Source organism: Diorhabda carinulata, chromosome X (assembly GCF_026250575.1).
Source record: "Diorhabda carinulata isolate Delta chromosome X, icDioCari1.1, whole genome shotgun sequence".
Lineage (NCBI taxonomy): Eukaryota > Metazoa > Arthropoda > Insecta > Coleoptera > Chrysomelidae > Diorhabda > Diorhabda carinulata.
In genome coordinates, this window is record NC_079472.1 from 28,405,449 (window position 1) to 28,430,314 (window position 24,866).

The 24,866-nt window shown below is 31.1% G+C and overlaps 1 protein-coding gene across 1 annotated transcript; it reads left to right on the forward strand.

Moving 5' to 3' along the window:
* The first annotated feature begins 10,491 nt into the window (after positions 1–10,491).
* On the forward strand, positions 10,492–17,390 carry LOC130900616 (protein TRC8 homolog). The gene is made up of 2 exons (XM_057811332.1): positions 10,492–10,949; positions 15,532–17,390. The coding sequence occupies exons 1-2, from the start codon at positions 10,691–10,693 to the stop codon at positions 17,220–17,222; spliced, it is 1,950 nt and encodes a 649-aa protein (XP_057667315.1). The 5' UTR covers positions 10,492–10,690; the 3' UTR covers positions 17,223–17,390.
* The last annotated feature ends 7,476 nt before the right edge of the window (positions 17,391–24,866 follow it).

Consider the following 24,866-nt stretch of genomic DNA (forward strand, 5'->3'; position numbering starts at 1 on the left):
AGTCATTCATATAAGAGTACAGGAAACAATTCTATTCATATCCTTCTCCGTATCAAAAAATGCTTAATAAAAGCAACTGTCAATTACACAGTTACCTTTTATATAAAAGTTCAATATGAAACTATATCAACAGCTACGCCTCTGTGATAGTACTACGGTACCTCCAAGGATAATAAGCATCCAGGTCTCACAAAATAACGACCATTTACGTACATATAAAATAGACGGGCACTCCGTTTACGTGGCTTGCAATAAATAATTTAATTTTATCCTTGTAAGGATTATTTAAATGTTGGTGGGGAAAGGTGCACAAACTAGCCGTATCAGTGGCGGAGACATTTTTTCAATGAAATACGCCTTTACATTTCATATATCTTTCAAATTAAATTTCAAATATCTTTCAGAATATACACGAAAACCATAGTATTTAGTATTATGATACAAAATTACCGGAGAGCGATGATAAAAGACAATAATTCCGGCAAAATTAATGTCATCTAAGGAATTTTGGTATTTTTGTCTGAAAAATTCCGACTTCAAACTGAAGATTCTCTCAATAATTTCACCTACTTTTAACGCATAGTTTTTGTTTGACATTCGTACAAGTAAGCCGTAGTGAAGATTATTCTGAATATAGAGAAAATTGAGTATCGAGTTGTCAATATTTGTTTTTAAAAAGCAATACACCTACGCAAATATAAGAGGAGTAAAACACTGTTCACGAAGACTTTAAACCATCATTTATGACCGTAAAATTTTTTCTTGACTTAGAGCGAGGATTCAGAACGGTTACAACCGGCGACAGCTAGCGACATCACCAAAAAAACCCCAAATGGTATTGCACCACCGACAGATTAAGGTTAGAGAGTCAAAAAAGACTATCAGCATACCAAAAGAACGCGTAAGCTATTCGCGCTGTGGGTACCGTGTTTACTCAGTTTGAACCAAAAGCTCATTTGAATAAACATTTCCCAGACCTTATTGACGCCTTTTAAACAAACTTCATTACTTAAGATGTAACCTAGATCCACCACTTAATTCTTGAAATGGAACAACAGTCAATTCAGTCAACTGCAAAGGACTAACCTAACAATAAGAAGATTATTGCTTGAAAAGGTGAAGTGAGAAATTGCGAAAAAGCAACCGCATTTGCTTAGGGCTAAAACTTTTCAGACAACCGTCATAATAGTAGCTATACTTATATTAATAAATGAATGTGATACTACTACTACTAGTAAGCTAGTGGTGGGTATGATGTCTGTTAACCAAGACGACTCGAGCTCAAAATAGTAATTCAACGGAAAGAAATGGCAAATTGGCCGACAGTATATAGAGTATAACGTTATTATTCAGTTTTTTATGGGCGAGGAAACATTATTCAAAGGCACCAACTAGTAAAAGACCATATCTTCCCTTTCTCATCGTAAATATTTAAGAAAGATTGAACCCCAACCGCGTAAGCATTACTTTAATCGAATCTGCTGCGATTTCCTAATTTCTCTCTGAATAGTTGTCAAGGACAAGGCGCCGCGCATAGACTGAGATTTGATTCCAATGCGCTTGAATCATATCGTTCACAAGGCACGCAGATTCTCTCCCATAGTTGCTTCGGTGTTGACTTCATAGTACCTCCAGCGTTTGTAGTTAAGAAACTGCTTTTGTCTCGACAGAACTTGCACATTGGAGTGTGGTCTAGGCTCGATTTGAAGAGGTAGACGTTGATCCCATCGTAGTCCATTAATATCTGGGCTAGAAAAAATCCGTGTCACCGTGTAATTTGGTGAGCTCGGTTTTGAGATCTTGCTGTTCTTTTTAGCTGGTTCGTGTTATCGCCACGGGCAACCGTACCCGTCTACGACATCAATTATCTCCTAAAGCGGGTTGGTTCGTCCAGAAATTTTGTTTTCCTCTCATTAATTGTGTTTTTATTCACATCATGGTAGTAGGTGTCCATACACATAGTACTACACGGAAGGTATACTACTACTATAAAAATTTTGCTACATCAGTGCCAATCCTAAAATATATCTTTTTCAACATGAAGATGTCCCTACTCGATCCGAAAAATAACCCAACAAGTCTTTCTATCACTAACGATTCTTATGTCTTAGTTTTGCCCCCTTCTGTAATGTTTCTATGTCGTTAGTCGACTTTTGTGCTTGATTTGTTCAATCTCAAAAAATCATTTCAAATATGTATTCAAATTGAATCTCCTTGTAGTACTTCCTAGCAGTTAATAGTAGTTAAAAAAGTTTTGTAATTCGAAATCTTCTTGGTATACTTTAACATTTAGTCGACTATTTCCCTCACAAAGCCCTAGGACCAGTAACACATATTTATAATGATCAAGATATTAAAACATCTCCACACTAAAATTCTGTTATTTTAAAAGGTAAATAATGCATATTACTGATATCATGAAATACCCGAAAATATTTTAGAGATAACCCCTTTTTAGTCAATTTATTTTCCTTTTAAATAATAATTCTATACACATTTGTATTAGAATTCCATCAATAATTCAGTGAAAGATAATTCTGTATAAATTTTTCTCAATGTCTAAAAGGTTCACATAACGCTTCCTTTAATAATCAAAAAATGAAATAAACTACCTTGGGAAGTAATAAAATCTTAGAATATCGTCGATCTCTTTTATAGATAAGCAATAAACAGACAAACACATTAAACACTATTTTTATTGTATGATATTTAATTAGACATAGGTCAAACAAAATAATGTATTCAAAAAAGGTCACACCTGCATAATACAATTTACATTCGAAGAAATAATCAATTACGAATATTTACAAAGTCAATTTATTGTTATAACCTTAACCTTTTGTCCATGTTCCTTCTGGAAACACGGCGTTTGTTTTTATATACAGGATGTCTCATAATAAAAAAATGAAGTAAATTAAAACAAACGAGCGTTTTATTTTTTTTCTATTATCCAAATTTTCTTTCCGTAACTCATTCGTTACCTGAGTCGCCATTTCAAACGTCCATATCTACTTATAAATTAATCATCATTAAGACATTTTTTTGTGTGCGTTAATAAAAAAATCAGACCACCCAATCTCGTCAACCGCAGAGGACAAGATCCTTAAAAAAAGGACAGCAGCCTAATTACTGGCTAATTAACAAACAAAGTAAGTCCTGAAAAAATATGACGGGATGAAACAAAAGATGTGCGAGTTCGTCCTCTGAGACAGTCGTTTGTCGTTACGTTACTAAATGTACAACTTCCTTTCTAGAGAATGGATGACAACATGGAGTCAAGCAAATTAAGAAATAAATCAAGCGAGAATTCTCCATAAAAAGTTTTCATTTTTTCGAAGGTCGTTAATACGGGTTAATAAGGTTAAATTAACATCCACGTCTTTTTAAATCTTCAACAAGAAAAAATCGTATGCGAATTATTAGTTTATATGAATTTGGTGAATGTTATATTAAAAAATAGAAAAAAAACAGAAGAGAGAATGATACTGTAGACATGTACGGTGTGCGATAAATAAGATAATATAACTGTAGTCAACATATTGCTCAAGGTAATTAGTACGATTTATTTCTTGACGAGCTGGGAGGGAAAACCTTGAAGCAACACCTGGAAACTAATATAATTGAAATAGATCCTACAAAATAATGGAAATATAATATACGAGTAATTATAGTTTATTTATTATCACTATAAAACCCAACATAACATAAAAAATAAATGAAGGAAAATTTCTAAAATAAAATATTTGGCATTTTTATTTGCGAAATGGAATTTTTTTACAATATCCAACTTGTTTAACGTAACAATATTGGTATCTTCAGTCTTTTTTCGTAATAAACCAAGATATTGATGTTACACCAAATCAGACAGTTCCATGCCTTTTGTCCAATTTTGTCCTATTTCAAAGTTGGACCATGTTTTTACCCAGCTTAAGATTCTTTGGAAAGTTTTTTTCACAGTACCTTGTCTAACGTAATAATATATTGAAAAGTCTTTACCCAGTGTCCAACTAACCTAACTATAATTGTTCCTCCAAGCTTATATCGATACTAAGATACCAAGAGATTAATAAAACCTAAAACCAGGTACTTGCACTTCATATTTGAACTGTTTTTTTTTGAATAAAATTTTTTTTGTTCATTTGACGATGTTTATTCCTCGTTTAAGTTGCTTGAGAAAGTTTGTGACTATGACCAACTTGTCTGATGGAACATTTTTGATTCCTCTAAACTCCTCTCGAGAGTACTATAATGAATATATTTGAAAATTCCTCTTTGGAATATGAATATTAAACAAATTATTTGAAAATGACTGACGTTGGCCACGTAATAATCGACAAATTTGATGAACTGATTATTCTACTATTTTTTTTTTATTGATTTCTTCTTATTTCATATATGTATATGATTAGCAATTATTCCTAACCTTAGATGTGAATGATCAGGACACAATCCAATATCCAAACATGAGCGACATTGCGATTTTCAATTAGTTCAATAATAACAATGCAATTTGAAAAATCTGATAATCTTTCAGACTTTTCAACACAAGGCGCCTCTGGATTCGATGCCTCTTCAAATTTGCAACAAATATCAAAATTACTATACGTCATTTTTACAACAAACTAGTTTTAAATGCAAACTACATCTCCGTTATACTGATTAATTCGTTATTTTGACGTGTGGCGGTATCACGCCATTAACTAAAGACTCACTAATGATCTTGAAGCGTTGGCATATTAGTGTTTTCTGAAGCACATGTGCTTCTAGAAATATTTTTAGTAACATACCACGACACGAAACATTCTCGTTTAATCGACTAGGATGTAAAACGGCATGTTTTTTATACAAGTTACTAACATTATTCATAATTTAAGAGCTGTCAAGACCGTTTAAGCGCCAAAAAGCAACATTCATTTTATAGTTGGGGTCCTACAGAGTGTGCACAATTATTTAATCAGTTCATTCTTGTAGTTAAATAGTCAAAATCTATCAATATATGAAAACAAAAAATAAAATAACCAAAAACAATTTGATGTGAGATGAACAAAGAATGAATTTTGTCAATATAGAAAAGCTGTAATAAATTGTACGAAATACGAGGGCCTTTTTTTCAACCTCCGATAGGCTATAAATAAAAGACGAGTTTATATAAAACAATAATTTTATTTCCGAAAGATTGGTACCCTTACGGTTACTTTTCGACATAATCAATGAGAAAATTGAGACATTTGTCATATCTGTAGAATTACTTTTCAATACCATCTTCAAAGAATGTTACCACCAACGTAGCCTAACAGTTTAGTAACAATAGAGTACAAAACGGACCTTGAAAATTCTGGATATTCCGTAGACTAAGCAGTAATGGTGAATCTGTGGTTTTTTTTAACCATTCTGTCAACTCGTTGAACCAGGCCATCTGAACCGACAGATACACACGACTCATTCTCTGATGGATTTCTGTAGCACCATCGCTTTCAGCCTGTAGAAAACGAATCACACTTCGCATTTCATAATTGGCGGGAGCATCAATAATGGCGGATACGTGTACGTAGCTATATCACAACGCCGACTGACGCCTGGATGTCAACAATGGCGTAGTATGTAGTGCGGAAGCTTCGCAGTCATTTACAGCGAGTACCCGCTTTCTTCTACTCGCGTAGTCTCTGCACAAAGTGATCGGAAGTTGAAAAAAAACATATAAACAGATAATTATGTCACAGACTGTTCTTATAGAAACAATTCATCTAGAAGGACAAAACTTTAGAACAAAAACAATGAAATATAACACAAAAGGGATCAAATTTTACTTGAGAATAATTACTTTGGTTGACATCTATGTTAATAACAACAACGGTTCCAGAAATTCCAACTTAGTTAAACAATGAAACAGAAACAAGTTCAAAACAAAGTGTTTTATTACTTTTAGAAATATTCGCCCTTTAGAATTGTATATTTTTGCATGCTATCAAACCAATGCTGGAAACATTGTTTCCACTATCCAGCTCATATCATAGAAACATGGTTTTGAAAGTTTTCAACAGATTCCTGTGGTGATAAAAATCGCTGTCCACGTATCTTTTGTTTGACAATGGGAAACGAGATAAAATCATTAGACGATAAATCGGATTGATACGAACATCGAGACATTAATTCTCTATCTGTTTGTAAGTCACATGCCGATCGTCTTCAATCATGTTGCGCAAAGCTGAAGGAAGCACGACCATGAGGAAATTCTGCAAAGCAAATGTAAACAAACTACTCTGATGGTGGTTCATCACCAAAAGCTGCACCAAACGTTTCTATGCATTTTTGTTGAGGCCTTTTAAAATGATAGAAAATTATCCAATGTAAGTCTTCACGGGTGATTTTCATTTCTATAAAAACGTTCTTCTATTAAACGTTCATTATCAACAACTTAGTCAATTTCTAAATTACCACTGGCTTCGATATAACAAACGTCAACCAACCACAAATACCGTGGTGCCACAACTTAATAACCCCACCTATTGTTCGATTGTAAAAAGGCAACCCTCATATTATAAGATCTTAGGATCGTCAACTGACTCAATCAGCTTTTTTTTCAAATTTGACCTATTGAGTAAATTGTCTTTTATGTGGCAAATATGTAAAAAAGTTATTGGAAAAAGTTGTCTAGAATCAACACAGAGGCCCATAGAGCAAATATCGAAATAAATTGTCAAATATAATATTCAATTTTTATTATAAATTATAAGTACGTTGATTAACGTTCCTTCAATAATATAAAGAAATAATCATTCTTGCATTATTTACGTAATTTTGATTGGCTACGCTCCAATATCAACAATTTTGGCAAGATGGAACATCATTTGTTGTAAAAGTAATTTGGTCATAAAAAATTATTAGATATAAAGATATCTATTTTCGAAAATTGGCTCCCCTAAAGACAAACAGAACTGCAATCGCCTTGCTTCGTCACATTTTTATGACAAATTTTGACTTTTTACTCATAAATTATTTCTTTATAAATTATATGTAAATGTATTTTTTTTTGTAATTGTTTTTCGATTTCTGTATGATCTTCACTTATTGAACGTAAAGCAACTAAAGTACAAAAGTTTCATCATAAGCTTTGGTTTTTTCTTTTAATAATGAATGCTTTTTGTTGTAAAAAAATTCATAATCAGACGCCAAACAATTCATTGGGTTATTAGAATACCTTTTACTCAACAAAGTAATAATTCCAACATATTAATGTTAACTTTTTCCACGGCAGTTTCTGTTACCTATATTAATCTTTGATTTATGAAATAAAAATCAAAAATTATGGTTAACCCATGATCAAGTATTTAATTTTTCAAAACTTATCAAAATCTAATTTATATATTATAAATCTTATAATATATAATAACTTCAGTTTTGTTTAAAAAATTTTCGATTCGGAAGTTTAAGAGTTGTGAAATTTTGACCGCAAACTTTACTTGAAAATAACTATCATATCTAGGGTGTCTTATAAATAATGTCGGTTCATTTCACTTTGTTAAATCATCACACAAAAAGAGAGCCTTAGTATTCGTTTTAAAGCCCATCATATTCTATGGTTTCAACCCAACGTTCAGCAAGCTCTTTGTGGCTTTGGTCATACCATTCTTAGGGCTTAGATGCAAATAATTGTCGCACTGCATTTTCAATATCTTCTTTGATTTCTAATTTTGTTCCTGGCAAAAATTTTCCCAGGGATTTAGTAGGAGTTCAAAACCATTAAATTACTCGATTTTATTTCACGTAACTTTCGCAGTATGTGGTTTAGCATTATCTTGTTGTAAAAGAACCCGCTTTCGGTTTATTAAACCTGGATATTTCTCCGATAAAACCTAATATATTCACATCATCTGTCGATTTATCCTGATAGCTCAACCATCTGACGTGATTCCGATGCACAAAAAAACTTCATAATTCAACCATACACACAAGACTTTCTGCTCGAATCGACTGCTCTTTGCGATGGGTTCTGGTTATAATGAATATGAATATAATTTAAATTCAGTTGATTATTTTTTCCGTAGACATTATCTAACCTATGTCTATGAAATCATATTTACTGGAAAAAGTGGATCTTTATTGCACTCATCACTCAAATGATCGAAATATTTAGTCCTTTTTCTGTGAGATTGTAATACGTTTCGAGGAATTGCGAATTTTATTTTATTATCAGTAATATTTATTATTTACTGGATTACGAAATTACTAGAAAATGCATTTCTTTTCTAAAATGCCCAATGATTACAATTTATAAACACAAACGTAAAGCCTTAAACATACGCGATCACTACTACTACGATTTGGATAATGCAGCTCTGCACTTCTAGAAATGTCTGTAAAAAAATTTTTTTTCACGAACGTAGAAAAAATATTGTATGCAACTCGTACAAAAAGTGTTTATTGCACTCGACGTGCTGTCAAACTCGTCATAACGGTCTCGTTAGACACTTCGCGTGCAATAAACTTACTTTTTGAACTTGTTGCATAGATAAGTATTAAAATGTGTAAAATAAGCTAGCGAAATTCAAATTTAATGAATGCCTCTTCATTGATTGCGATGTCAAATGACATGTTCAGGATTTATTGAGGTCCAAACAAAAATCCTGTTTGCTTTTGGGTTCCGGAAGCGTTTTCAGATTCTGATTATTCTTCTGACATTCTTTATTAAAATGTCCGTTGCAACAATACAAACATTTAGTTCTTGTTTCTTATATCTCTAAACTCTATCCGGTTTCCTTCTAATAGAGTTTTTAAACTTATAACCTATAAAATAACTGTCACACTTGAAGTAAATAAATATGGAGAAACTAAATTTAACCTATACCTAAAATCGTATTATAAAAATTATTTCGACTTTTTTGAAAAATATATATTTTTTATTGAGTTATAGCTCTAAGGAGTGAATTAAAAATATTTCAAAAATACATGTATATTCCTTTGTCTGACCACTGATCTTTTGCCATGTCTGGGTTTTTAGACATATCCATTTTTAATTGCAAGTAAAATTGCGTCTAACGATCATCTTTAGATAAAGCAAGAAGCTGTTTACACATCTATATGACGTTTTGGTTGAATCTTGATGAATTCGTGTGGCATTATTCGACAACGTTCTTCTTATAGAAGATCCAAGAATGCTTCTGTCTGCCCACATCCTCCCAGACTCAACAGTGTGCGAGTTCTGGCTTTTTCTAAATACAAAACATGCTAAAAGAGGTGGTTTTCACAAAAATACTGAAGAATCCTAGCACAATTGCTTCCATTAACGGGTCTCTCGTTTGAATAGGATATTACTGGCCATAGGCAAGACTTTTAAGAGAATTAATGCAAATTTCATGTTACCTCTTTACTTTATTTGAAAAAAGGAATTCACTGTAATTTTCAATCACACCTCGTATAATGGATATTACAGAGAATTAAAATGTATAAGAAAAGAGTCCGGTGACACCAAATTTTCAGTGTCTACATATAACCAAGTTAGCAACTGTATTTCAAATATCAAGAATTATCAGTATTCAATCATATAGATTTTCTTTTATTTGAAGAAAAATTGTTCATATATATTTAGTTTCAAACCGTGAGACTCTCAAAATCGAACGAATTTAAAAAAAAAAAAAAGATGTGTGGAATCAACCATCCTCCATAATTGTCTGATCTATCACCGTGCAATTATTTTGTCTAGTGAAAATAAAATTGATGTGTACTTTTTAAAACCAAATTAGAAAATTTTTCACCAAACCTTGATTCTAGTTCGAAAAACTACTTAACCTTCTTATATTGTTAAGAATGACAGTTTATAACTCAGTAAATTGGTAATCATGTATTAGTAATTAGATCAACAAATGTAGATTAATTATTAACATGTATGGGGCAGGTACGGCCAAGTTGTGAATAAATACTGTAATTAATTTTAATCACCAACATGAATCAATCTTACTTGAAGGTTAAGGCATTCAAAAATCTGAGAGACTTACCATGATATATTCCAATAGCAATTTTTTGTGTTTTTCATGGTATAAAGGATTAGATATTTTCAACATGGTAAGAGAAATATTACTAAACGCATATGCTGCGTTATCTAGTAAGACTATATAAAAACAAGTTGGAAAATTTATTTCCTCATTTTTTAGGTTTTACAGTTTACAGCTCGAAATTAATATCTTTAAAATAAAAGTTAGGTTTCCTCATACTAGATGGCGTTTTACATAATTCACATTTCTAAAATATCTATTATATTATAATATATCTATTATATTTAAAAACTCACACATTTAGTTATTTGCATAGTATAAATCATTCATTATTATTTTATTTTACCAAATATGCATAGTAATGGAACAGAAAATATACGGGCTAATGTTTTTACCTCATACATAATTAATTATGTTTTTGCACAAGGTCATAAAAATTGTCTTTTCAGAAGAAAGAATTTTTTCGATTTAAGTATTTACTTTTTAAATGTCTTTTTAAAATATTTCTATTCATTAGAATTAGATGTTATCACTGAATTTTTGATTGGCTGTGAGTTCTGTCACTTAGTTTACAAACGCAGCGCTGAGGTTCAGTTTCTGTCATTTTTAACGTCAATGACGTTTGTCAATTTGCAGCCTCATAATAAAAATACACTTTAACGTTTAAAAAAATAAATTTTTGGTGCTTGCATTGAAATGAAATGTCGTTCCGTGGAAGAGTTCTAGGATTTGTGGAAGTTATTTTAAGAGTGCCACCATTATTTGTTATAGATGAAATACTAAAAATTGGACTTTTTGGTATAACAGAGTTGTCACAACATGACTTATCAAATATCGAGGAAAAATATGCTAAAATTGAAAAGGAATTTAGTAATGTTACAACGAATAGTGACCCTTATGATCCTTTGGTGTACAGGTTTATTATAATGACCGTAATTAGATTGGTAATCAGCACATTAGGTTAGTATACCTCTTATTAATTTACTACTTCGAAATAATCTTCATTACATTACCTATCATACATTTTTTCGTCTACATGAATAATTGTATAAACATGCAGTTGTTACTATTTGACACCCACTAAATTTTGTTGACATTGAATCAGGTGTGTATTCATTTGGCAATGTAGGGTTATACATTAAAGTATTTATATTGTACAGATACCAAACTATATAATGAAAAATTGAGTATATGCTTATATAAAATAATTCACAATTTTGCTCCTAAATACAGTATTTGTTGCTAAGGTTAGTCAAATACATGGAAAAGATTCAATATTTCAATTCAATCTTACAACCAGTGTATCAATACTTATATTTTTTTGTATTTATCACTTTTCCTTATTGTTATTATTGTCCATATTGAAGTTTAATGCTCATATTTCATACTACTACTACATGTAGTAAATGTGTACTTATACAAGTATGTTGGATTGTTTCCACAATTTGAGATATGTATTTTAAATTACCCCAAATAGTGTTTATTTTTTCACACTTTCTATAGTTTAAAAATTAAAATAGATATATGCTTACTCTGCATTGTTAAATAGTAGCTAAGGCCACTTTCAACAACTGTTCTTAATATATCTTTTAATTATATATACATACAAAGGGGCTTGTAATTAAAACAAGAATTATAACAAATAAAATCTGTAATGTTTTCAAATATATTTTTTTATTTTTATATGTTCATTTGAATATTTTTAATTTTTGTAAGATATTTAAAATTTTTTTTTCATCCATAATTATCTTTCATTTCAATATACTTTCCTGTTGTTCTGAACACTAATTTAAAATTTTTCCATTTGCCCTTGATTTTAGTATGTTTGTTTCATCCTTATTCACTTAACTACACTTTAATATTTAATTGTATATTTAATAATTACATCAAAATTTGAATCTGATTCCATGATTTTTCAATTTAATTCTGATTTCATAATTTTTCAATTGGATGATCTTTTATATTAATTAAAACAACAAAATGAATGTAATTGTTGTTTATGACTCAAAGTCACAGTGTTCAACACTAATCAAATTAATTTTTAGAAATAGCTATAAATCTATCAAAACTATTTTTAACTTAAACTTAACTTTTATTAAATTTCATGAAATACTTCCCTCCTCTTCTGTCATCTATTGTTTTTATAGATAATGGGAGGTGCTTAAACATTCTTGAAAGTTCTTTATAACCTTTAAAAACATTTATAGAACATAAAGCCAAGTTACTGGGGAAAGAAGTTCAATTAAACAACCTCTCTAGTTCAGTGGTCGGCAAAGTGTGCCTCTAGAGCTGCATGTAGGTCTTTAAGTGTAACTCTGGTTCAAATATTCACAGAAGACACAATATTTTTAAAAAAATATCATATTGACCTCGATAAAATTATTGCGATTTCAATAAATATGGCCCAAAGTATGACCAATGTAAGGAAAGGGTTGGTTGTTATTTTTAAAGAAAACATTAATTATGAGATACTTGTTCACAATTGTATCAAACATTTCCATAGGGGATTTGTAAAGCTATGGAATTATTTTTGCCCAGTATTTTGAAAGGGCAACATTTTAAAAATGAGGTTAGCATTTGTTAAAAATCATCTTAATGCTACAATAACCGAGTTAAAATTTTCTGCCTTTTGAAATTGAAATTGATTTTTTCAAAATATAATTGCTGGATTCAAAAAAACAATATGATAGATATGGCGCTTCAAAGTCTTTATGTTGACTTAAAAATATTGAAGAAGTGATCTCATTTAATAAGTGGTCTGCTTTGAATGACCTGGAGAAGGAAGACATGATCATTTCCAACACTCGGAATAGTATTCTTGATACTTAAAATCAGCTGAAAAAGCTTGGGTTTGCTGTTCTTTCCTTTTTTGGTTCTACATATATATGTGATACAATCTTTTTCAAGTATTAACATTATCAAGAGTAAACTGAGAACGTCAACATACAAATCTGATTTACTCAAACTTTGTAAGAAGATCCAAGCACATTGTTTGTATTAATAAATATGAAATTTAATGTACTACTTCTATTGTGTAATGAAAGTTTACTAAAGAAGTAGATTTGGCTCCCATTTCTGTTTCAAATTATTATAATATTCGTTTTTGGCACTTTGGTTAAAAAGTTTGCTGACCACTGCTCTAGTATCATTTCATATATTTGGAATTGTTATTTCTTATTGTTTAATAAAATATAGTACAAGGTGTGGAATGTTTTATAAGTCTATTTTGAAGAGTTTGTCTTATTTTGAAAAAACATTATTGAGTTAAAAAACAAATGTTATAACTCGAGATACAGGGTATCTTAAGTAAATCTGTATTTATCCTCATCATCCCTATATCTCACAAAGTACAAGATTAGAGAAAAATTATATTTAAAATATTTCTTTATGATTTCCTATTCCTATAATTTAAAATCTTCATTTTTGATTAAGAGTTTCTTTGCAAAGCAGTGTAGATTGGAGTTTAGTAAAAATGCTAAAAATGTGTATCATACTTGAAACCAGTTTTTTATTTCTTACTGGAGAGGTACTTATAATAGGTCGATGAAAAAAGAACATTTTTATAAAGAATAAGGTGAAAACTAGTTTTAATCTACATTCAATATATGACAATATGAAAAGAATTATATTTTGACTTGGTTTCTTTGAAACATAGCTATTTTATATATTTTATTATAAAGAATGTCCTATCAATTAAGCAACTCCACTTGTAGAATATTGTACAGTACATTTATATAATAATGCATTCATTCACTATTAGCTTAAAATATAGTAAACTAAAAAGGTGAATATTCAAAAGTGTGGCTCCAACCCAAACTTTTTCCAAATTGTTTTCACGCCTTAAGGGTTGGTTTCTAGTACTCCAAGGCTGAGGGAGGCATATATTTCTCATCATGACACTGTCTGTCTTTGACTATCAATAATAATGATTCAATGGTCCTAGAATAGGTTAGGTTTATATGAAGGTTGCTACTCAAGTTTTGAGATAAATAAATGAAAATAAATATTTATAAATGGATGTGGCTTTATTCTTTATCAAAACATTCTCTGTTAAGAACCAATTGTCGAAGCACTTTTTCCATTTCTGATGAGGTACCTTCCAAACATGTTATTTAAACCCATCAACCGCTTCTTAAAGTGTACAAAAACGTTGACCTCGCATTTTATTTTTGATCTGCGAGAATAAGAAGAAATCATCGAGTGTCAAATGTGGTGGAGATAGATTCGTCTTCTGCAATTGGTTTCCCTCATTTTTTCGAACAGTTTTGGCAAACAAAAGCTGGTGTACCATTCAGAATTGACCGTTCTACTTTGCTTGTCACGTCCTACGGAAATGGTATAAAAAGTATCCTTTGTCTTCGCTTTGTTCTAATATACCTCCCCACCAATTTTGAGTCAAATCGGTTCGGCCGTTTTTGAGTTATACATTATGTTCTTCTTCTGGTTCTAAGCTACCTCCCCATTAATTTTCAGCCAAATTGGTTGGGCAGTAATAGTGTAATTAACACGAGTTGATTTAAGGTCTCTTCTGTTATAATATTAGTTTTTTTATAGTTCTTGAAAGACAGATAAAAATTTTGACGTTTGGACTACTTTAAGGCTTTATTAAAATATGATATTGACACTGATTTGCTTATTGAATATCAAAATAAAAATGAAATCAAAATAGATATTTACTTTTTCCTCAGTTTTTCATCTCATAAGTATGTAGCATTTATCAATTCAATTATTTGTAGTTTTATTAGAATTTACAAAATAGAGCTATAAATTTTAGTTAAATTATTTAGGTCTCTTTTATCATTTATAGCTTTATCGTGGACCGTTTCTAAAAATTCTCTTTTTACTTTATTAGATTTCGTTCCAAGAATTTTTGAATCTTTATAATTGAATTTATGTTTTTTTATATATTTCATGGTTCGTTAATGCAGTTTTATTTCATTTTTTTCGTATTGATGACTTTTTAGTCTATTTTCTAAATACTGAGATGTTTGCCCTATGTAGACAGCGTCACAATAAATACAATAGAGTTTAGCTTAGTGAAATATTTGGATAATGTATTAAGTCCTTTATAACTTATATCATATTTATTGAAATAATTAAATAATAAAATAATTGTTGGGAAAATCCTTGTACATATGGTTAGGAGAAATATTTTATGTGTAGTTTCTGTTTTGTTTCTTAATTATTCACGATGTAGTTGATCTATTGATTAATATAAATAAGCGAATTATCAGTGTCAATATCATATTTTGATGAAGACTAAAAGTAGTCTTATTCAACACTCAAAAAAGTGTGCAAAAAATAATTTTTTTGGAATAATTGTGGGCTGGAGCCTCCTGCTAAATATTTACGAATGAATGAATTGAAGGGAAGGTGGATTTTTAATTTACTATTCTGTAAAAGAAAAATCTACGATGCAGGCCGATTAATTTTTACTGGTGACGTCAGTAATAGTTTTTTTACTAAAGCACCTCTCCCGTTATTGTCAATTTATTATTTACAAAATAATTGAAGAAGTATTAACAGTGTTATATTATTTCAGGTTGCATAATAGCAATATGTATGTTTATTCTAAGTACGAAACACCTGATGGTAGTCTACATGTACCTTATATCAGTTGGCCTAGTCATCATCTCCTACTGGACGAACGTCAACACCGTTAATTCAGCTTTAGATATTGAAACCTTCGGAAACGGCACTCTCAACATAATCAACGTTCTGTCACTTAACCTCGAACAGTTGCTGCAACACAAAGTTTATTTATTTAACGTAGTTCAAAATTATTTCTTTCAATTCCTACTAGCAATCATTTTTACCAACATACACTTGGGGCCTCGAAATCCATGGCTGCAAAAAATCCTACCGGTAGCCTTTCTGATTCCTTCTGTATTAGTTGTATTGCCCACGCCTCCATTCCTATTAAACCACATACCTTTCATAGCGGCCCTAATACCGTTAGCCCTAGTTAAATTCGTTTTATGTACCTCTATTATACAAATAATTCAATCAATTTACACAGGCTACCTGCAAGCTAAAATTTTCGTTGCTAATTTTGGAATGTCTGCTCTGGTGGAATCTGAATGGTTGAGGTTAAACGTGCCAGAAGTTTTGAGAACTTTTTGGATGCTCAGAGTTTTGGAGCACACTGGGATATTTTTCTTATCAGGTTACTGGGAAATTGAAGATGAAAACTCCCCTTACTTCAGATTGATGAAGTACCTTATGGTAACAGGTTGTGACACTCTCACCGCAGTACTAGGTATCACTAGTATTGTGTCATACATATGTAATTACATTGGAAAATTCTTTCAATGGATTCTTCTCACGGACGATGAGAATGATAAAAATTTTGGAACGGTATCTGCTATAGTCTTTTATATATTAGCATTGCAAACTGGTTTGACTGGTTTAGAACCCGAAATACGTTTTGTGAGGTTATGCAGAAACTTTTGTTTGCTATTTACAGCTCTATTACATTTCACTCACAACGTAGTAAATCCTTTGTTGATGAGTTTAAGCGCTTCTCATAACCCTTCCCTGAAGAAGCACCTGCATGCTCTATTGGTATGTGGAGTATTGGTCATGTTACCTATTATACTGATGTACTTTTTGTGGAAAACCCAAGAACCGTCTACGTGGTTGTTGGCGGTAACAGCTTTTAGCATAGAAGTCATAGTCAAGGTTTTTGTATCCCTAGCGATCTACTCTTTATTCCTACTTGATGCCAGAAGAGAAACCTTCTGGGAAAAATTAGATGACTATATTTATTATATAAGAGCCTTCGGAAATACTGTTGAGTTTTGTTTCGGCATATTTTTATTCTTTAATGGTGCTTGGATATTGATGTTTGAAAGCGGTAGCGCAATAAGAGCTGCCATGATGTGTATACATGCTTATTTCAATATTTGGTGCGATGCTAAATCTGGTTGGTCCGTGTTTATGAAGCGTAGAACCGCTGTAAACAAAATAGAATCTCTTCCCGAGGCCAACAAAGAACAGTTAAGGTTATTAGATGACGTATGCGCTATATGCTATCAGGAGATGCAAAGCGCTAAAATTACCAAATGTAGACACTTTTTCCATGGTGTTTGCTTAAGGAAGTGGTTGTACGTTCAAGATAGATGTCCCCTTTGTCACGAAATTCTTCACGGTATAGAAACCGACGAGAGAAAAGAAAACAATCAACAAGAGGCTGCTGCTATCGTAGCCGACGATCATAATTATGATAGGTGATAGGTTAACAAATTGTGATATAGGTTTAAAAAAATTTTATTACAAACGAGCTTGGAGTAATGATGACTAAGTGAATACTATCATCTACGATTTTATTGGCTGTAAATGGACTTTGAGAAAAAGATATGTATAAAAAAAGACAAACAAGTAAATATACGTGTAAAGAAATATGAGGTTTCAATGTAGATATATCTTGGCACGGAAAAAAAAGATTTCTTAATGAAAAATTAGTAGTAGTAATAGTTATAATAATATGAATGAATTATTCGAGAATTCCTAATCATTTAACTTTTGGAATTTTGAAAACTGAAAAATTTAACTCCTTATTGATCCTTGAAAATATTCTGTTACTGAGTTACAAAGTGTTTTATTTTATGTTCTTGGCAGAAAGTTTAGACCCTACTAATTACATTTCTCTTTATAGTTCTTCTAATATCAATTGCAGGTTATAAAAACCCTTGCCGGCAATTGTTTGATCTGCCATAGGCGTAGATATAACTCATTTTATAAATTTAGCATTCGTTAAAAGGCAATCCAATCATTATTTAGACAGATGCACTTAATTGTAGTTCTACTTAGAACTTAGAAAAAAAATCATTATACCTCGTTAACTTGCTACAACTGAATATTAAATTATAAAACTTAAATAAACGAGTAAAATGTACCTGCCTGTAAGGGCGTTTGGTTTAAACAGAGTACCAGACGTGAACTGAGCCCTTTTTGTACCCCATTCGTTTTTTTCTGGAAAACGAAATTTCAAAGCAAAAAATAAAGGAAAATAAATTCTTTACAAATAAAACAAAATAAAAGAAAAATTCAATTCCAAATTGTATTTATATATAATAATGGTAGCCAGAATCGACTCAACTAGACATAATTTGATTGAATTATGAAGGGTTGCAAAGAGGGTTATACCACATACTCATCTTCTTCTTTGATAACATGTTCCGCACAGTTTGTTCAAAGCTCTTGGTGGTCTGATGCTAGAACTTTCTCTATGAGCTCTACAACCTCTTCACTCAATCTGATTACATTTTCGTCATTCTGATTTTACATTTGCCCACATTAACACTATATGGTTGAATAGTAAGGAGATAGTCTGAGAAGATTATGACCGTATTCTGTGCACAGCTTGTCTATATAATAAATTCTCTCTAACTTCAGACATTTAATAACAGTAAAGCAATTCTTTGTTTGTTGGGCCTTTTTTACGATCGCTGACAGGGATAGGAATATTTTTTTCAGACATAAATGCTAAAATTTGAACTTTGTTACTACTACTATTTGGTATCTTAAGGAGTTGCCACGAGTGGTAGGATGCGTTGTCCATAACGATTACTGATAGTGGTGGAATGTTAGGTAAAAGCTGTTCATTAAACCACTTTTCAAATAATTCTGCTGGCATATCTTCATGATAAACGGTTGCACAGATTTTAATATTTTTAGCAGATATTAATAAAGCATTAGGCACGAAACCGTCTTTGTAATTTGTCTCCCTTTAGAATTTGACCCATTCAAACAGCAATTTTTACTATTGTCAACCCAACCGAAATTTACTACATCGTGAGTGTCAAACCACTTTTCATCTAGATAAATTATGTGTCTATTGAAACTTCGGTAGTCTTTTATATAATAATCTTGTCGCCATTGACGATTCGGTTATTGCCTCCCGTTTATTCATTTTTTTGTGTTATAAACCATATGCTGACAAAAGTTGACACCATGTTTCTAAACTGAAATAATTGTATTCTGGATAATCTGCTACCTTTTGCTGTATTACTTCTAATGTCGCAACCCTGTATCCTTATATAAACTATAAATTGTCCTACTTATAAAATCTTGAGTAGCTTTGTCAACTGATTTCAGTTTTTATTTACGTGTTTTTCGGTTCTGTGATCGACAGCAACTCTTTCCGTGACTACTCAATAAATGGAAAATTTATTTACTCAATTCAGCAATTCTTATTATGATTGCATAATCATATTGCTAAATATTTTCCTTTTTTAAACATTCGAGTATATTTAAAATAACTTGCTGATTGTTTGAAAAGTTTGTATATCTAAATCTTTATTATTAAATTCATACCTGTCTTTATTCTCACTACACTGTGCAATTTCATTATCTTCATTCGCCCATGGTCTAAAGAACGTCATATTTCTATTTATTTGAAGAAATTTATGAACTAAATGAATCTAACCAAGCGACGCCACTGCTTATCGCAGTTTGCCTGGCAGGAATATTTCGAAGAAATGTTGTACGACAGCTATGGCCAATAGAAATGCAATTATGTTTACGATTCGATGTTTTCATTGGTAAACAGTGGTGATGATGAGTCCACGTGGACTGACGGTTTGTTAAATGTTTACCGAATTTTATACGGGGAGTAAACATTATTTTTAATTTCTTAATTTGGTATGAGTGCCGTGCGTATTTATGAAATATTGGTTTCTCGCATAATTGTCTTCTGAAATCGATATTGGAAGAACTATACCAGTCGAACGTATATATTGAAATATGTATCTAATTTTAAAAAATTGCTGCTTATATTAAAAAATCTTTTTTTGTGTGTGAAAAAAATAAAATTTATTAATTGTCAAATTATTTCATAATTAATATATTTGGATTAAATAATTATTCTACTGTATGTAATTTGAATTTACAACAAAAGACTTGGCAACATTGATATTCATTTCACCAATAATAATAAAGTACAGTTTGTTATATACATAGAATTAACAATAGGAGGCTAGTAGATATACAAGGGTATGTTGAATAACTACAAATGTCATTAGAAAAGCATTGTACTCTATTTAACACTTAAAATTATTTATTTTGTCAGTAATATGGAGGTAATAGAGAAGGAGAACAATCTTTGTGCACGAAAAGTATCCGTCGAAATGTGTTAAATAAAGGTGGCGCCACATTAACTTCTGGATAAATGTTAAAAAACACAAGTTGTTGAAATGTTCAGTAATGAACTATAACTATGATATTAAATTTTTTAACTCGCATACTTCAATTACTCTACAATTTTTACATTCATACCATACACCAGCAAAGTTTTTGAACTGTTCTGTATTGTATACAGCTGGAAACTATTTCAACTTATCTCCCATGAGGGATAATTCCCCTTCTCTTTACCGTTCACAGTCAGTATCATGATCTAATAATTTGCTGAAATGGGACAATCATTGCAATGTATTTAATAATAGTATTCAATATCTCTACCTAAAAGGAAACGTATCTAAAGCAATTGGACACAAAGTAGTTCCGATCTTCGATGAGGATTTATAAAAAGTTTTTTCTTTCAATATTAAAATTCGATTTTGAACAAGTAAAAAACCACTATATAGGTATAATATTTTCCAAAATCTACAAGAGTGTCTTTACCACTGAAACCTATATAAAATTCGATAAAACCCAAAAGTCGTAAATTTATAATCATTTGTTGGGGGGTATTGTACAGGGTCACACTATTGTATCATATCACCTGGCATTTTCCTTATAGTTTGTAGAAAAATACCAATTTTGTAAATTTAATGATTTTAAAACAGGAAATTTTTGGTTTACATTCTTGAGTTTGAAATTTGAATATGTCTGGACTCTTGAATTTTAATCTTAAATCTTACAAATCAATAAAATAAGTTTTTTAGTGGTTCTAAACTATCTATATTTGTGCACATACATATACGTGAGTTCTCAATTTTTTTCACATATTGAATACAGTTTCTCCAGTTTTCAGCGGTTACATTTTTAACTTTCATCTTTGTCTACTCGATCACACTACTGTTTAAAGTAGATGTATTATTGTGAACACGAACATAAGACTTTATGCCATATCAACTTAATCGTATTAAACATACAATAATATAGTGGAAGCCGAATTACTTCGCGAAATGCTTTTTTTAAAATTTTGCTACAAACGTTTTCCTTCGAAAACTTATAACTTTTTACAGTATCTAACAATTGTTGAACATTATAATTTTCCTAGAAATATATGTGACATTCGCACAAAGAATCTTCTATTTGTATATATCGTAATGATAATCTTGGATGGAATCCGAAATATTGGCTGATATAAACACACATTCTGATATCCATCCTCCTTCTGACCCCGCATCTAGAATAGTTATTTTACCTTTATTAGACGTAGCGCCACATGGGTGTCGTACCAAGTCCCATCTAGGTAGATTATCGTTTGGTTTTCCGATCTAGCTATACAGAGTGAGTTTTATATATGCAACGCCTCAACGGCTTCTACAATTTTTATAAATTTTTATGTACAAGGGTCTTGTGATTAGGCCGGTATTATAGTGGTACATACATCTACATCGTTATCAGATCGTTCCTTTTTCCGGAAAAATAATGAACTTTGTTTCATTTCAAATGGATTATCCTATATATTTTGTGTTTTTAGAACTCCTTAAGAAGTACTGATTATTTTTCATGTAATATTTTCTATAACTAACTGCCATAATTTCGTAGTCATAGCAACATTTACAGTATCTTCACCAAAGTTGCAATAAATATTATACATTTAGATGGCTACGATTGAATAAACTCGTTGAATTTGAATATTCTTTAATAATTTATATGGTAATACAAATCTTGTACAAAGGTCTAGTATCAGTAAATTAGTAAAAAGTTTAACAAAACTGGTATATTAAAATATTTATTCAAATCATGGCGCAGAAAACCTACACCAACTGAAGACAAATCTTTAAATGTTGACCATCTACTTCAATTCAACAAGCCCTGCGATTTTTGAAATTTTACAACATCCCTGACTGATTAATTCTTCTTATCTCTGTGGTAATCCTATCTTTTAATTCCTGAATATTGGCAGGTTTTGTTTTATGAACGGTATTTTTTAAGTGACCCTACGGAAAATAGTCTAAAGAATTCATGTCGGGTGATCGCGGGGGTCATTCGATAAAACCACGCCTCCCAATCCATCTTCTGAGAAACACATTATTTAGGTAGATAATGCCTCCCCACACACGCATAGTGAGGTGGGGCACCATTTTGTTGTACCCAAATATTGTCGTTTAGGATATTGTTATTGTCTGAAAATATCTAATAATGAAGTTTTTTTTTATATGTAATTGAAAATACTTACTTGAATTTGAAAATATCCGAGACAACTCAGGAATAATACTATTTTCCAATAAATCTAAATACGTCGGACCATTTGAGTTACCCTCAATGAAAAAGGGACCAATTATTCCAGATATTGGGTGTGGGATTCACGCATCCAACGAGAATTGTTACGTGACCATTATCTACAATCTACAACGTTCCCATTAATACAAAAAGAGGCCTCATCGCAAAACATGACATTATTTAAAAAATTTTGATCGTTTTGATTGTAACATTTTTCCAACATTAGGTCTGCAAACTCTTCACGTCTATCAAAATCGTCATTTGAACCAACGTTACTTTGTATGGATGGAATTTATTATCACATTTTCATTACGGATGTTTGCGAAATATCAAGTTCCCTGGATATTTGTCTAGTACTTAAGTGTGGATCGTCTTTCAACAGAACACAAACATCTAAAGATTTGTTTTCAGATGATCAAGTTTTTGTGCACCCTAATTTGGATAAATCTTTTACTGAACCAGTTTCGTTAAAATTTTTTACCAATTTACTGACAGTAGATCTTGTTATGGGATTCGGTTAGGTTATAAATTATTATAGATTATATACGTTTCTTGTTGACTTCTACGCCTATCACAATATCCTAATATCATTAAACTATCAATTCGTTCTTTTCCAGACTTTTGTGACTATTGAATAAAAACTCCAAACGACATAGAGTGCACTACAGAGTTCTAGTGGGACAGTTATTCTTATTATTCTTTGAACAGTCTTCGTGAAAGTGCCAATAACGTTGGCACTTTTGGTTCTGCAATTCAAGTCTTCTTGAAAGAAATCAATACACTTTGGTACACAATTGTCTTTACTTGTTTTTTTTTTTAAAGCTATCGGATTATTCAAAATTTTCCAAATTGTGCTATCGGGGATGCTTGTTAAAGCTAAAGTCTGTTTTAATGAAAATTATTTCTCGTGGCCTCGCTCTACTAATTCTAAGTAAACATTCTCAACTACCATTTTTGCTTCAACGTGCAAACATTTGAGCTGTTAGGTGGATATTTTGAAAAAAACTATTGAACCTTCTAACACACATTTCATGGCTCGAAAAGAACAGGCAGACAAAGGCGTTTTGGAACCATACATAATCAGGTATACGAGGTCTGGCTATTAAATAAGGTTAGAAAGGTTAGAAAAAGATCTGCTTTGAAAGGGGCCCGATTTGAGTCGATGGAAGATTTCCAGAAATATTAACTGAAGACTAATCACTTTCTTAGATCGTGAAAAATTATATAAATGGTAGGTTTGTTCAATCAGTATGTTCTTTGAACTTTGGTGCATTAAGGATGACTTTACTATAAGCTATTAAGAACACGCACCCCACAATTGTTGCCTTTGGCACATTTATTGAAAAGAAAAAAACTTTTTTGTTTGTCTTGTTTACTTGAAATTACGGCAGTTGAGCTAAATCGAACACACACAAATTATATTGAATCCTAAGTAAACAATAAATTTAAAATTAATGGACTTAAAATTTTAAAAGCTTCACACACATTTTTAATTGAAAATAAAAGTTCATTTATTGTCTTCCAACTAATTACTAAGGAAATCGAGAAGAATTTTTTCTATTATAGTATGGATTAGGATGTTCAGTAGGTTTATTCATTTGGATGGACATGAAGAGCAAAAATATCTTAAAAATTTCTTTTATCGCGAAAAATATCAATTGTATCATTTGGCCACTGAATCGGTTTAGCAGCCAAGATAGATACAAATTTTTTCACCTATACAAAACTTTTTTAGTCATTTATTTGCCCTTAGAATTTCCTAGTAACAATTCACTTGTATAATTGTTTCCAGTTTCACTGGACCATTCACTATCATCTTCACAACCAACTAAAGACAATCTCAATCTTAATAACAACCTGATAAAGCATGATACACGATCTTAAATATATATTGACATGCGCGAATCCAAATGTTCCAAAACTTATTCAAAATATTTGTTCTCGTCTCTACAACAAGTTTAATTTTTTGCTGGAACGTAAAATTTTTGTTCACTACTTGAACTTGATACTGTTGGAACGCGATTTTCATATTGCGTAGGATCAAATATTTACAGTCTGCTGGAACAAACCTAGTATTTCTTTAAGTTTCTGAGAAAACAAGAAAAGTATATTTGAAGAAAAAAAATAGCATTTATGGACCTAATTACATATAATAATTTCTGAAAAACATAACAACTCAATACTATAATATTATCTTAAGTAGTATATGGTTACGTTGAAGGATAACGCTGTAGTTTATACACCGATTCTGGTAGTTAATGTAAATCAAAACTTACCCCAATCGGGAATACAGGGTGGAAACTGAACTATATATTTAAGATCAATAAGTTTTTAATCACACTCTAAATAACATATTAACTACCCTGATGTTTTGACCCGTATAAAAATTTACGGTCAAGTCCATCACGTATTACATACCTACAACTATATTAACTATCAACGATATACATTACTACTCCATCATATATGACTAATAACCAT

Excerpts from the sequence above, each read along its gene's own strand:
- LOC130900616 (XM_057811332.1), top strand. The coding sequence starts at position 10,691 with ATGTCGTTCCGTGGAAGAGTTCTAGGATTTGTGGAAGTTATTTTAAGA. Across the intron at positions 10,950-15,531 it reads ATTGGTAATCAGCACATTAG|GTTGCATAATAGCAATATGT; the intron begins GTTAGTATACCT and ends ATATTATTTCAG.